The 14,618-nt window shown below is 34.0% G+C and overlaps 1 protein-coding gene across 3 annotated transcripts in view; it reads right to left on the reverse strand.

Annotated features, from left to right (window-relative positions):
* CDH12 (cadherin 12) overlaps positions 1-14,618 on the reverse strand; it is a 755,267-nt gene that overhangs the window by 284,170 nt on the left and 456,479 nt on the right. For 2 of the 3 annotated variants that reach the window (XM_053714612.1, XM_053714613.1), the window contains exons 3-4: positions 12,530-12,649; positions 7,702-7,869 (exon numbers count right to left, since the gene is read on the reverse strand). In XM_053714612.1, the coding sequence (XP_053570587.1) occupies positions 7,702-7,869; positions 12,530-12,649 (288 nt within the window). The remainder of the gene's footprint in view (positions 1-7,701; positions 7,870-12,529; positions 12,650-14,618) is intronic. The other variant, XM_053714614.1, reaches the window with a different exon arrangement.

Below are 14,618 nucleotides of genomic sequence, written 5' to 3' on the forward strand. Positions count from 1 at the left end.
TTTTGTGGCACTGGCAGTGCTTATTAGCATGAATTTGGATAAATAATTATACTCTTAAATTAAAAACTTAAATTTTCTGCTAGGACTGATTTTAATTTTTTCTATAATTATTTTTTTTTTTTTAAATAAATTTAACCTAAACTTTAAAATACTGTCCATGTCAGCTAAGTAGAAACCCTATCCCTAGAGAGGCCAAAATGCAAATGCTGTAAATGCTGCATTGGACAATTAACAGCATTTTACAGCATTCTGAAAACCTAGGTTACAGATTTTGCTTTTTAGCCTCTCTAGGGAGTGTGGAACAAAGCACAATTTTTATTCAAAACAAGAGATGTTTAATGTCCCTTTAAAGTTATTTGCAGAATATAAAGTATTTCATTATTATAAGAATTATTACTATTTATTTTTTTATGATACTACAAGAGATGCATTTGATGGTGTCATTTATTACAGTATTTACAGTGTTTCAGCTGATACAGTGTTTCAGCCGGATTACAAACTACAACAGTTTTGTGCGAGCGATATCTGGTTCATTGTGGGTCTTTGAGCACGTAAAAGTATGGTGCATATTACAAGTTGAAAGTAAATGCATTCACTTGAGCACAATTTAATTTAACGTGCATCGGGATATCGCGACATGATCCGACATCAGAGCTCTGGTTATTTGTTACTCTCAAATAAAAAGTGTCACAAAACACAAAAAATGCATGTTAAAGTACTGTTACATTCATAATAACACTAACCAATAAAATAATATTTTAAAAAAAATTGCACAAAAAAAGTTATAAGGGTTCAAAAATATGAGGTCTCAGGAGTTAGAAAAAAAAGGCAGGCAAAGGGCTTTAACATAGAAATACATACATATACATGTCTAAATATGTATGTATATATATATATATATATATATATATATATAAATACATACATATTTAGACATGTATATATATATATATATATATAACATATATGTACTTATGTATTTATGTGTATAAATGTATTTACAGGTATATACACACAGACATATATATGTATACATAGACATATATATATATATATATATATATATATATATATATATATATATATATATATATATATATATATGTGCATTGGAAGTCCTTTGCAGTCAAGTATAAGAAACCACGTAAAAGCATATTTATGCAATATTCATATTTAATAAGGAGTTATACTGTGTATTTACTGTAAATATATTTTACATTTCAATGTTTTTTACACAGGGGGAAACATAAGCGTTTTTAAATAGATATTCCTATATATATATATATATATATATATATATATATATATATATATATATATATATATATATATATATATATATATATATATATAAAACACACAAGTTCCCTTCCGTGTTTTGTATATATATATATACATATATATACATGCTCCGTGTTTTGTATATATACATATATATACATATATATACATATATATATATATATATATATATATATATAAAATCATATATTATTATATAGGTATAGATATATATTGTACCAAAATATGTATATATATATATATATATATATATATATATATATATAGACAGGCAGAAAAATTGCACTCCCAATAACCAAAGTCCTTATGCCCTGGGTGCAGCAAACAGAATAAATAGACATGCAGGACAAGCGCACTCCAAGGGACTTTCCAAAATCACTTTAATCACTGATTAAAGTGATTTTGGAAAGTCCCTTGGAGTGCGCTTGTCCTGCATGTCTATATATATATATATATATATATATATATATATATATATATATATATATGTGTGTGTGTGTGTGTGTATTTATGAATAAATAGAACAAATTCTGCTATGTGAAGAACATTGGAATGTGAAATATTCATATTTTCATGTTGGATTAGTGCACTTCAGAAAATGTGATTGGGTTTACGCACAAGTAGGGTGTTACATTTTGTTCTACTTTTTTTTGTTCCAATGATGTCTATGGGGGAATATGTTAACACATGCGCAATATTCTATGTTCGGCTTTTGCACAAGTTACTTTCAACTTGTAACACCAGGTACCAAGTGTGCAAAACCCCCAGTTCTCAGTTTTCAATTTTTTCCTTACAGAGTTGTTTTAAGCTGTTTTGAATATGTAATTTGTAAGCTTATTAGAGGTTTCCTATTGATTTAAAATTGTACTATGTTTTATTTCTAATATCTCTGAGACTACATTTCAAGTGTTAATGAGAAGACTTTTTGTCTATCAACTTTGTATTCCATGTTTATTGCTATGATTTAGCTTGTAGTTCTGAGGCCGAACAATATATTACAATTCTTTTTTTATGTAACATGGTTTTCAATTGTGATGTTTTCATCCTAATGTAGGGGGGTGCACTGTTGTTCTTGAGTTCTTCCTGTTGATGAGCTTGCAATCTAATTAGCATAGGGGACATCTAACAAACATTAAAAGGGCAAGTGCATATAAAAAGAGTTGATAGAGCAGAGATTCATTTAACACAATAGCTATGTGAGTGTTTGAGAAAGATGATGTTTATTTATTTTGTAATCAGTAATTTATCTTTTGACTATTAGTCATAAATAATCCTCCAATCCTCCATTGGACTAGATTTATAAAGATACATTCACAGCTTTTTGGGTTGTGTGGAGCAGGTTTGCATTAAGGAGTCTGCTTCCACATATTTAAGAAGCAGAAACCGCTTCTTTTTCCTCTCCGCCACCTCAGAGTTGGTGAGATCATCAATCACTCATGCAATGTTAAATTTTGCAGTACAAAAAGTGACGATTGCAGGCGGACAGGTTAACTACTTACAAACTTGTCCACCTGCAGGGATGGTAAATTTTGATCTATATTTTCCCTTTTCTACTTTTTATTTACCTGTCTGCAGTCTTCTGCTGTTTCTGCTGAGACAATCTGATAATGTAATCAATCACATTACTAATTCTCGGCTAGATTATGAGTTTTGCGTTATGAGTGAAAAAGCAGCGTTATGGGTTATAACGCTGCTTTTTCACTACCACTGCTATTACGAGTCTTGTCAAAAAAGCTGTTTTGGCCGTAACGCAAATTTGCGCAAAGTCTTTTTTCAATGGGACTTCCATAGCGCCGATATTACAAGCTTTTTCTGGGAGGCCAAAAAGTGAGCGGTACAGTCTATCCCGCAAGATTCATAACGCAATCTAAAGTCAGTAGTTATTAGTTTTACGCTACAAAGCTGTAGCATAAAACTCATAACTAAAGTGCTAAAAAGTACACTAACACCGATAAACTACATATTAACCCCTAAACCGAGGCCCTCCTGCATCGCAAACACGAAAATAAAATTATTAACCCCTAATCTGCCGCTCCAGACATCGCCGCCACTGTAATAAACATATTAACCCCTAAACTGCCACACTCCTGCATCGCAAGCACCAGTTAAATATTATTAACCCCTAATCTGCTGCCCCTAACATCGCGGCCACCTACCTACATTTTTAACCCCTAATCTGCTGCTCCGGACATCGCTGCCACTGTAATAAACACATTAACCCCTAACCTAACCCTAAATCTAACCCTAACACCCCCTAACTTTAATATAATTAAAATTAATCTAAATAAAACATACTATTAATAACTAAATAATTCCTATTTAAAACAAAATACTTACCTATAAAATAATCCCTAAGCTAGCTACAATATAACTAATAGTTACAGTGTAGCTAGTTTAGATTTTATTTTTATTTCACAGGCAAGTTTGTATTTATTTTAACTAGGTAGACTAGTTAGTAAATAGTTATTAACTATTTACTAACTACCTAGCTAAAATAAATACAATTTTACCTGTGAAATAAAACCTAAACTGTCTTACACTAACACCTAACCTTACACTACAATTAAATAAATTACATTAATTAAATACAATTCACTAAATTACAAAAAAAAACACTAAATTACACAAAATAAAAAAAGAAATTATCAGATATTTAAACTAATTACACCTAATCTAATAGCCCTATCAAAATAAAAAGCCCCCTAAAATAACAAAAAAAACTTAGCCTAAACTAAACTACCAATAACCCTTAAAAGGGCCTTTGTGGGGCATTGCCCCAAAGAAATCAGCTCTTTTACCTGTAAAAAAAAATACAAACAACCCCCAACAGTAAAACCCACCACCCACACAACCAACCCCCCAAATAAAATCCTAACTAAAAAAACCTATGCTCTCCATTGCCCTGAAAAGGGCATTTGTATGGGCATTGCCCTTAAAAGAGCATTTAGCACTTTTCAAGTGCCCAAACCCTAATCTAAAAATTAAATCCACCCAATAAACCCTTAAAAAAACCTAACACTAACCCCCAAAGATCCACTTCCACCCATCCTCAACGAAGCAGTGAGAAGTCTTCATCCAAGCAAGCCAGTCCTCAACGACGCCGGGAGAAATCTTCATCCAAGCCAGCAGAAGTGGTCCTCCAGACGGGCAGAAGTCTTCATCCAGATGGCATCTTCTATCTTCATCCATCTGGCGTGGAGCGGGTCTATCTTCAAGACATCCGGCGCAGAGCATCCTCTTCTCTTGACGTCTAACAAGAATGAAGGTTCCTTTAAGTGACGTCATCCAAGATGGCATCGCTTGAATTCTGATTGGCTGATAGAATTCTATCAGCTAATCGGAATTAAAGGTGCAAAAATCCTATTGGCTGATGCAATCAGTTAATAGGATTGAGCTTCAATCCTATTGGCTGATCCAATCAGCCAATAGGATTGAGTTTGCATTCTATTTGCTCCATGCCGGATGGATGAAGATAGAAGATGCCGTCTGGTTAAAGACTTCTGCCCATCTGGAGGACCACTTCTGCTGGCTTGGATGAAGACTTCTCCCGACTTTGTTGAGGACTTCTTGCCGCTTGGATGAAGACTTCTCCCGGCTTCGTTGAGGATGGATGGAAGTGGATCTTCGGGGGTTAGTGGTTAGTTTTTTTTTAAGGGTTTATTGGGTGGGTTTTATTTTTAGATTAGGGTTAGGGCACTTGAAAAAGAGCTAAATGCCCTTTTATGGGCAATGCCCATACAAATGCCCTTTTCAGGGCAATGGGGATCTTAGGTTTTTTTAGTTAGGATTTTATTTAGGGGGTTGGTTGTGTGGGTGGTGGGTTTTATAGGTAAAATAGCTGATTTCTTTGGGCAATGTGCCACAAAAGGCCCTTTTAAGGTGTTAGGGTTAGGGTTAGACTTAGGTTTAGGGGTTAATAAATTTAGTATAGTGGCGAGGGCGGCAGATTAGGGGTAAATAAATGTAGGTAGGTAGGTGGCGGCGATGTTAGGGGCGGCAGATTAGGGGTTAATAATTTTTAACTAGTGTTTGTGATGTTGGAGTGCGGCAGTTTAGGGGGTTTATATGTTTATTATAGTGGCGGCGATGTCCGGAGCGGCAGATTAGGGGTTAATAAGTATAATGTAGGTGTCAGCGATGTCGGGGGCGGCAGATTAGGGGTTAATAAGTGTAAGATTAGGGGTGTTTAGACTCAGGGTTCATGTTAGGGTGTTAGGTGTAAACATAAATTTAGTTTTCCCATAGGAATCAATGGGACTGCGTTACGGAGCTTTACGCTGCTTTATTGCAGGTGTTAGACCTTTTTTCAGCCGGCTCTCCCCATTGATGTCTATGGGGAAATCGTGCACAAGCACGTAAAACCAGCTCACCGCAGTGGAGTGTGGTATGGAGCTCAATTTTGCTCTACGCTCACTTCTTGCCTGTTAACGCTGGGTTTTTGTAAACCTGTAATACTAGCGCTGTAGGGAAGTGAGCGGTGACAATAACTTGCAAGTTAGCACCGCACCCCTCATAACGCAAAACTCGTAATCTAGCCATCTGTCATTAAAGCTAAAAAAAAGGAGGCTAACAATTTTTTGTAAGACCTTTATGCAGTTCTGCTACTAAATTCTGTAAACAAAATGTCATCACAATATTAATATTTGATTGAATTGTATTTTTGTGATTAAAGCTAACATATGTATATTACAAAACCATATACTTAAAGGGACAGTGTAATAAAAATTAAACTTTCATGATTCAGATAGGCCATGCAATTTTACCCAACTTTCCAATTTACTTTTATCATCACATTTGCTTTGTTTTCTTAGTATTTGTTGTTGAAGGCTAAACTAAGGTAGGTTCAAATGCTAATTTCTAAGCCCTTGAAGGCTGCCTCTTACCTCAATGCATTTGACAGTTTTCCCACAGCTAGAGGGTGTTAGTTAACATGTGCCATATAGATAACATTGTGCTTCCACCAGTGGAGTTACTCATGATAGGGTACTGATCGGCTAAAATTTAAGTCTAAGTCTGTCAAAAGAACAGAAATAAGTGGAATTCTGCAGAAGCTAATATACAAGGTAATCACATAGGTAAAAAGTATATTAATATAACTGTGTTGGTTATGCAAAACTGGGGAATGGATAATAAAGGGATTATCTATCTTTGGAAACAATAAAAAATTGGGAGTAGACTGTCCCTTTAAGTAATGTTTAATCAAGTTGTTTTCTTGAGAAACTAAAATGGCCACTGATGAATCTGAAAAAAACAACAACTTAAATTCTCACCCTATAGATTGTAGCTATGACTAAACTAATACACTTATCTTAAAAAAGTGATATTAAAGGGACATGAAACCCAAAATTTTATTTTTTATGATACTTATAGAGCTTACATCTTAAAAAAATCCAATTTACTTCTACAATTTTGCTTATTTCTCCTAAGTTATCTTTTATTAAAGGAGCAGCAATGCACTACTGGGAGTTAGCTAAACAAACAAGTAAACCAATGGCAAGTGGCATATATGTGCAGCCACCAATCTGCATCTAGCTCCCAGCTCCTGAGCCTACCTAGGTATACTTTTCAACAAATTATACCAGGAGAAATATGGAAATTAGATCATGCAAGTAACTCGGAAAGCTGTTTAAAAGTGTATGCTCTAACTGAATTAGGAAACAAAATGTTTATATCTATCTAGACAGTGCGGTTTATTAACTGACCAACTTTCTAGGATTGCCACATTGTCCATTCTCTCCACTTCACTCCAATTTCTTTTGTTATTTATTTAAAGCATATTCACTAAAGCATGAAGATGTGTGCGAGTTTACTGAATATACCTCATTGAAATTGAATACAAGGGACAGGCTGCTAATTAACCTAACCCAATGTCATTCACAGGCCTAGTTGCAATTGCTGTTGCAAACAGTGTCAATTGGTGGTAATAACAAACGATGATGAAGAAATTGTATGTTACCACCAGTTTACACTGTTTACAACAGCAATGGTAACTAGACCATTATCATAACAAATCCTCCTGTTATCTATGTGGGTTGATATGTAACATTTCCAGTTGTGTTCATACATCATAACTGTTTCATTCATTCATGTGAAAAAAATGCTATACAAGTGCACGTATTTAATATTTTACTTACGCATAAGTTTTGCTTTACTGCCCTAGCCAAATGTCAGTTTGCAATAAACTTACAAAATCATTATCCATAAATTTGTGAAACAATTAACAATGTTGTCTGCTGATAGTATATACAATTAATGTTCACTGTCAAAACTGGCGGCATTTTTATTATATCTTGTTTGTATTATTACAGTAGAAACTAATTTCACAGTCAGCTATTCTGCAAACAAATCAATCTGTGCTTGTGCGTAAAAAACAAAAGAACAAAGAAAAAAAAAACTTACTTTTGGGAAATCGAGGTGGATTATCATTGACATCAGTAAGTGTAATGTTGACAGTGGTAGTTCCTGCTAAACCCCCAAGCTGTCCTCCCATATCTTTTGCCTGGATAAGTACTTGATATTGTTCCTTGACTTCTCTGTCCATGTTTGGTAAAGCTGTCCTGATTATACCTTAAATATAAAATAATTGCAATTTACAACATTTCAGATAACTTAAAATAGAAACTAGAGGTTTCCATTCAGATTCTTACGTAGTATCCAAATGTGTGAGAAAGAGGCCTCTCGTGCAGTTTAGGTCTTTTCGGAGCTGCATTTATTTTTGTGAAAGCACAACACACTAATATCTGGATTTGCACAGATCTTAATGTGTTGCTTTTTCAAGAAAATAAATGCGACTCTGAAAAGAGCTGAACAGCATGAATCTGGATGCACAACCCTAATAGAAACTATAAACCATATCTAACAACTATAAATCATATGTAACACTTAGCCGCCTTCCTTCAGATTTGATCATTTTATTCACAGTTAAAGCTATTAAATATGCATATAAAACAATGAGCTTTATAAAAGAGAGCAAACATACAAGCTGTAAAAGATTGAAAACCCTTATTGTAATGATAGCGTGATTCTTACAGGCATGGTGATCACCTTAGAGTCACCTGGGTGTTTGACATCTCTTCCAAAAATTTTAAGTCTACTCTTTCAAAATCCCCATTATGGAGCTTAAATAGTGTCCAGAACACCATTAAAAGTACTTTAAGAAAAAGAGATTGTTATTAATATAGCAATTGTGAGCTATCAATAGGACATGACACAACTCTTTTGAAAAGTTTTTGTGGGTGTGTTGTGTGTGCTGTCCCTAGAGCTTAAATGCATCCTTGTAGCTCTTAAACATAATATATCAAGTGATTGCCATTATGGTGCAAGTTATCTATAGATGAAATGGAATAAGCCCACTTAATGGAAAAATATATTCAATATATGGTCGTGTGGTTTATGGGTGAGACAGAGGCTCAGAGAGATCCACTTTTCCCTTCATACAACAGCTCATTAGTACCAAGTAGTGTAGGGGATCCCTATTAGAAAAGTTATCACCTGCATATAAGAAGTCATTAAGACGCCTCATCATAAACAAGGACACTTCCTATAATAGTCCAGTGGGATTCCATTAAAAAATATGTGTCAAGTGTAATATGTGATCCTAATATGTGATCTGGAGTGATAAGCGACAGCTTATTTGCAAGAGAAACTTCCGCTCTTTCAAAACACTGTTAACCTGTTCCCATAGATGGTGGTAGAGGGTAGGTAGGTAGGGGCTCTGTTAGATACTTCCTGCTCACTGTCATTTTGCTAACATTTCTATGTTGCATCTAGTGCTAAAAATTATCACCATGTTTATGTTGATCACTAGCATATTAGAGAGAAATACAACATCTCATTTGAGAAACAGAGTCACCTTTCCAGATGTGGGTCACATATTCCTCAAAAGTAGTGTGGAGACTAAGATAAGAGTTTTGTAAGAACCCCTCTACCCCAAAAGCCAAAACTATGGACAAGTGTCCCTGCAGGTGTGAGTTTACCCATTATGTCTGACAGCACAAATGGCTGATTACTGGTGGCATACTGTAGATTGATCATAATAGTAGATAATAATACTAGATGTGAGATGATTTAGTCTAATAAGCAATGTGGAATGGACATGTGAGGCCTAGAGTGTGAGTTCAGTAACTAGATACCTTGGCTTCAGGCACGGCATAACAAAGCCTAAAGGTACATTTCACCTTTTCGTTATGCTCTTAAGTCAACAAGCTGATGAAAATCTACAAGATGTAGTGGGGTTGTCCTCTGTAGCCTGCAAGTAATGTGGAGGACACTTCTATGTCCTCTGCACTGAATAATTAATTTAAAAAAGACACATGAATTAGGCATGACACTAAAAGGATGATGAGATTAGCTTGAGTAGAAAATCATAAGCATTGTCATTTTAAATAAAATATATTCTTACAAAAATATGTTTTACATTTTCTTTTAATTCTTAAAAACATTTTGAATTTCATATAAGGTCATGCTGCGTTCCATCACATTAAACTTGCAACTAACTATGAGCATAGACCTTTCATTTTCTATGGGACAGAGTTAGCAGCTTGCTGCACTCTGAGTTTCAATACCTCTTCCTTTTGAATCTCAGAATAACATAATAAATGTAAACATCAGTAAGACTTCTAAGCTTCACTCGTATGGATCTTAAAGAATATAATTTGTTTAACCTAATTTTGAAAATTCCCCTTTCAGTTTTACAATATCATATTTGCTCAATTAATTACACAATTTTAAAGCTCAATATTCAATAGCATAATAATACTTTTCGCTTTTCAACATAATATTATAACTGCCTTTTCAAATTTACTGTATATCATTGTTCTTTTGAGTGACCTTAATTATTAACAGTTTAAACTAATGTAAGAAAATATAATTTTAAAAAATAAATAAACGCAAAATGAGTTAATATATATATATATATATATATATATATATATATATATATAAATATAAATAATATTATATTCCTTCCTTAATTATTTATTCCCTTTAACAGTCTTCTTGTTCAATTAAAATGGAACAGAACAGATGTAGGAAAACATTATTTTACTTGGTTGTTTTATAGTGCTTGTAATTTATTGCCTAATCTGATGCTCTACTTTTGACACTGTTCTGCAATAAAAAATAGTATATATTTAGAACTAAGTTTCAAGTGGTGTGCTAACTGTTGAGGAAGAGCGACATCGGGTTTAACGGGGCTGTTGAAAGTAGTGCACGTATTGTGGGTTGAAAGTAAACGTGATTTCTTGAATGCACTTGAATTTAACACCAGTTGGGATAGCACAACTTCAAAACTCTGCTCAACTGTTACGCTCCAATAAAAAGTGTCCCAAAACACATTTAAACTTACAGTTAGACCCACAAGAACACTATCTTATAAAAAATATTTTAAAAAATGAATAAAGTTATAAGGGCTCATAGATATGAGGTCTCAGGTGAAAGAAGAAGGACTGCAAAAGGCTTTAACATTTAGATACATACATATACTGTACATATCTAAAGTAGTCAAGTAGATAAAAACCATGTAAAATCATATGTATGCAATATTCAAATTTAATAAAGTGTTTTAGTATGTATTTACTGTAAATATTTCACAGCCCTATGTTCTTCATATTGGGGAATATGTTCTAAGTATTTTTACATAGTATTTGTACATAGATATTCCTATATATATCTGTATATATCTAAACATAGATAGATAGATAGATAGATAGATAGATAGATAGATAGATAGATAGATAGATAGATAGAAAAATAAATGGATAGATATTTGCTACCAAAATATCATCAGCTATATATAAAAATATGTATTTATGAATAAATAGAGCATTTTCTGCTATGTGAAGAATATTTGAATGTGAAATTTTAATATTTTCTATGTCAGGTTAGCACACTTGAGAAAATGAGATCAGGTTAGCACACGAGTAGGGTGTTAGTTTCCCCTCCCCACTTTTTTGGGGCTGTATTGAAGTCTATGGGGAAATACCTTAACACGGTCGCAATAGTCTAACTTTCAATTTTTTCTATGTGTAAATATATGTCTGTAAATACATATATCCACATATGAATACATAAATACATACAACCCTTATTCTGAAAAAGTTGGGACAGTATGGTCCGACGAGTCAACATTAGTTTTTGGAAGCTGTTATCAGTGTCAGGTCCAAAAGCCAGTGTCTGTCATGGTATGGGGGGGGTCAATGACCATGGGTGCATGGGTAATTTGCACATCTGTGAGGGCACCATTAATGCAGAAAGCTATGTATACATTTTAGAGCAACATATGCTGCCATCCAGAGGTTGTCTTTTCTACGCCAAACCATATTCTGCCCAGATTGCGGATACTATCATGGCCTGCCTGCAGTCCTGACCTGTCTCCGATTTAGAATGTTTGTTGCATTATAAAGCGTAAAATAAGGCAGCGAAGGCCCTGTACAGTTGCGCAGCTAAAGACATGCATAATTGACAATTGGGGGAAAATTTTGCTTGCTAAACTTAACCAACTGGTGTCTTCAGGGCCCACATGCTTAATGCTTAAAGTGTTAGTAAAAGAAAAGGTGATGTTACACAGTGGTAAACAGTCAACTGTCCCAACTTTTTTGGAACCTGTTGTAGTCATCAGATTTGAAATGAGTGTATATTTTGAACAATACAATAATTCACAAAGTAAAAAATCAAATTAAGTGTTAATAATGTGTGTTCAATATAGTACAGGGGGAATTGAATTTCAAATGACTATTTTTGTTTGTTTTTTGCATTTTCCATACTATCCCAACTTTTTCGGAATTGGGGTTACATGTACAACACACACATATATCTATATCTATATAGATACATAGATTGAGAGATAGATAGATATGTATATGTATGTATTTCAATGGTAAAGCCTTTTTCCTGCCTTTTTTTTCTCTAACACCTGAGACCTCATATCTTTAAACCCTTATACCTTTTTTTGTGAAATATATCTATTTTTTAAAATAATTTTTAACAGATAGTGTTATTATGTGTGCAAATGTACTTTGTAATGTATTTTTGATGTGCTCTGTGACACTTTTTGTTTTGTGAAACAATAACCAGAGCTCTGAGGACGCGGCAAACAATCTAGAATATTGCTTTTTCTTTTAAATTGTAATACGAGGGAAAACCCTTCTAGCTCTCGAGTAACTGTTAACGCGCTACTCGTAATCTGGCCCTTAATGTTTAATTTAAAATAGAACAGAAGTTGTGATACCTGTCTTAGGATCAATAGAAAAATAAGGTTGTCCCTGAAGGATACTGTAGACCACTCTTGCACTGTTTCCATAAGTTGGATCATCTGCATCCGTTGCTTTGACTTGAAGCACATATGCACCTAGAAAGAGGAAAATATATATATTTTTGAACATATAATTACAAAATATACAACATTTAAAATATGCATCAGTATGGAATTATAGGAAAGGTTTATAAACTGTGGTCATATTTGTTAACAATAATCAAGCAGCTATTAAAGAGTATCAAGTAGAGGAAGATGGCTAATAAAACGTTTTTAAAATGGAAAAAAGTATGGTTGTCTGTTAATTCTCAAGTCTAGAGACATTAGTATATATATATATATATATATATATATATATATATATATATACACATATATATATATATATATATATATATATATATACACAGTATATATACATACAAATGCCAAAGAAAAACAATCAGTCAAATCCAAACCTCATGTGAACAAACTCATATCGTGGGTGGAACGCACGCCATGCATTCCACAGAGCCAGAAGTGACCTCACTTTCGGTTTGGAAATAACATATCAAAAATGAACAATCAACATAAATGTACAAAAAAGCTAAGATTATTACATAAACACATAAATACTAATCATATTGTATATACAGTGTGTAGAAAGTTGGAAAACACATATCTGTGGTGAAAGGCGAGATCCGCCATGTTACTGGCTAGAGGGTTACTGGTTGCCATAGGTAACGCAAACGCTATCAAATGCGGATGGCAGGTTACTCATTTACAACTTATATATCCCTCGTTTCCAGATGTGTGCATATCATATACATGTATTGTGAAGAAGGTAATTGTGCTATTTTAAACATCAGTCTCACTTAGAAATATTAGTGCCACAATTACACAAATAAATAAAGAACCTGCTACTGGCTTGAGGACTTTAAGATATCAAGGCAACCATACTTGTTGTTATATGTGGAAAACCCATCATTGATAAGCATCTTAAAAGTCACTCATTTCCAGGTAGTTACATGTACCTTACACTAAAGTGCGCCCTCATATAACCACTAAGATTGCAAAATTAATTCAGAGAAATTCAAATATTTGTGATAGGGTGAATTGCCCTATCATTGTGTATTATAATCTGTTCATAGTGGTTATAGTCAGATAATTACTGCTATATTATTTACACCACAATTTTTACATTATGTACAAATATATTAAGCAGAAACTTCATCAATGGATACATGCATCATTTACTTCGCCCTTATAGAACAGATTATCAGTGGTGAGGTTGATAATAGGCTTGATCAAGGAACACAGAACAAGAAAAGTGACTACTAATCTTCTGTGTATGTGTACATTACCAGGGTGAATACAAGATAAAAAACGATCCCCGTATGGACCCCAGTGGTCAGTAATGCATAAAGAAAACATGTAGACCCAAAGGTCTCACGCGAACCTGGCCATTAATTTATGTAACTGCACAGAGATCCAGCACCACTGGTATGTGTCTGGTGTTATCACCTAGATAATTGCCTTAAAATCTGGTATAGAATTAAGTCCACCAGGGTAAATATTCCCCAGTCTGTACATCCATTGTGCTTCTCGTCTCAATAAGATTTTATCCCAATCACCACCTCTGTCAAATTTTGGGACATGATCAATTAAGAAAGTTCTTATTGATGATACTGGGTGGGACTTCTCCGCACAGTGGTGTGCCACTGTTTGATCCGAACAGCCTTTGTTCAGAGCCTGTCTAATGGCCAGTCTATGATTGACCATTTGTTCTCTCATGGTGCCCCTCGTTTTACCCACATAATAAAGAGCACGGGGCAGATGAGGACATAACCACATGTGTTGTGTTGCAAGATAATGAAAATCTGATTGTTAAAGTCTTATTCCTGTGTGGATAGAGAAAATATTTTGTTACAATTAAACTATTAAGAAAACTTCACCCGACTTCTATTTTAAAACTATGATCAGTGGGTGTTTTTTTCCCAACATGTGACTATTGCTACAATAAATTATTTTCCTTTATGACAAGCCTAACAGCTAGTGAATGCAAAACATAGTAGGTTGTTAGAGT

The sequence above is a fragment of the Bombina bombina genome, chromosome 5 (genome assembly GCF_027579735.1).
Source record: "Bombina bombina isolate aBomBom1 chromosome 5, aBomBom1.pri, whole genome shotgun sequence".
NCBI lineage: Eukaryota > Metazoa > Chordata > Amphibia > Anura > Bombinatoridae > Bombina > Bombina bombina.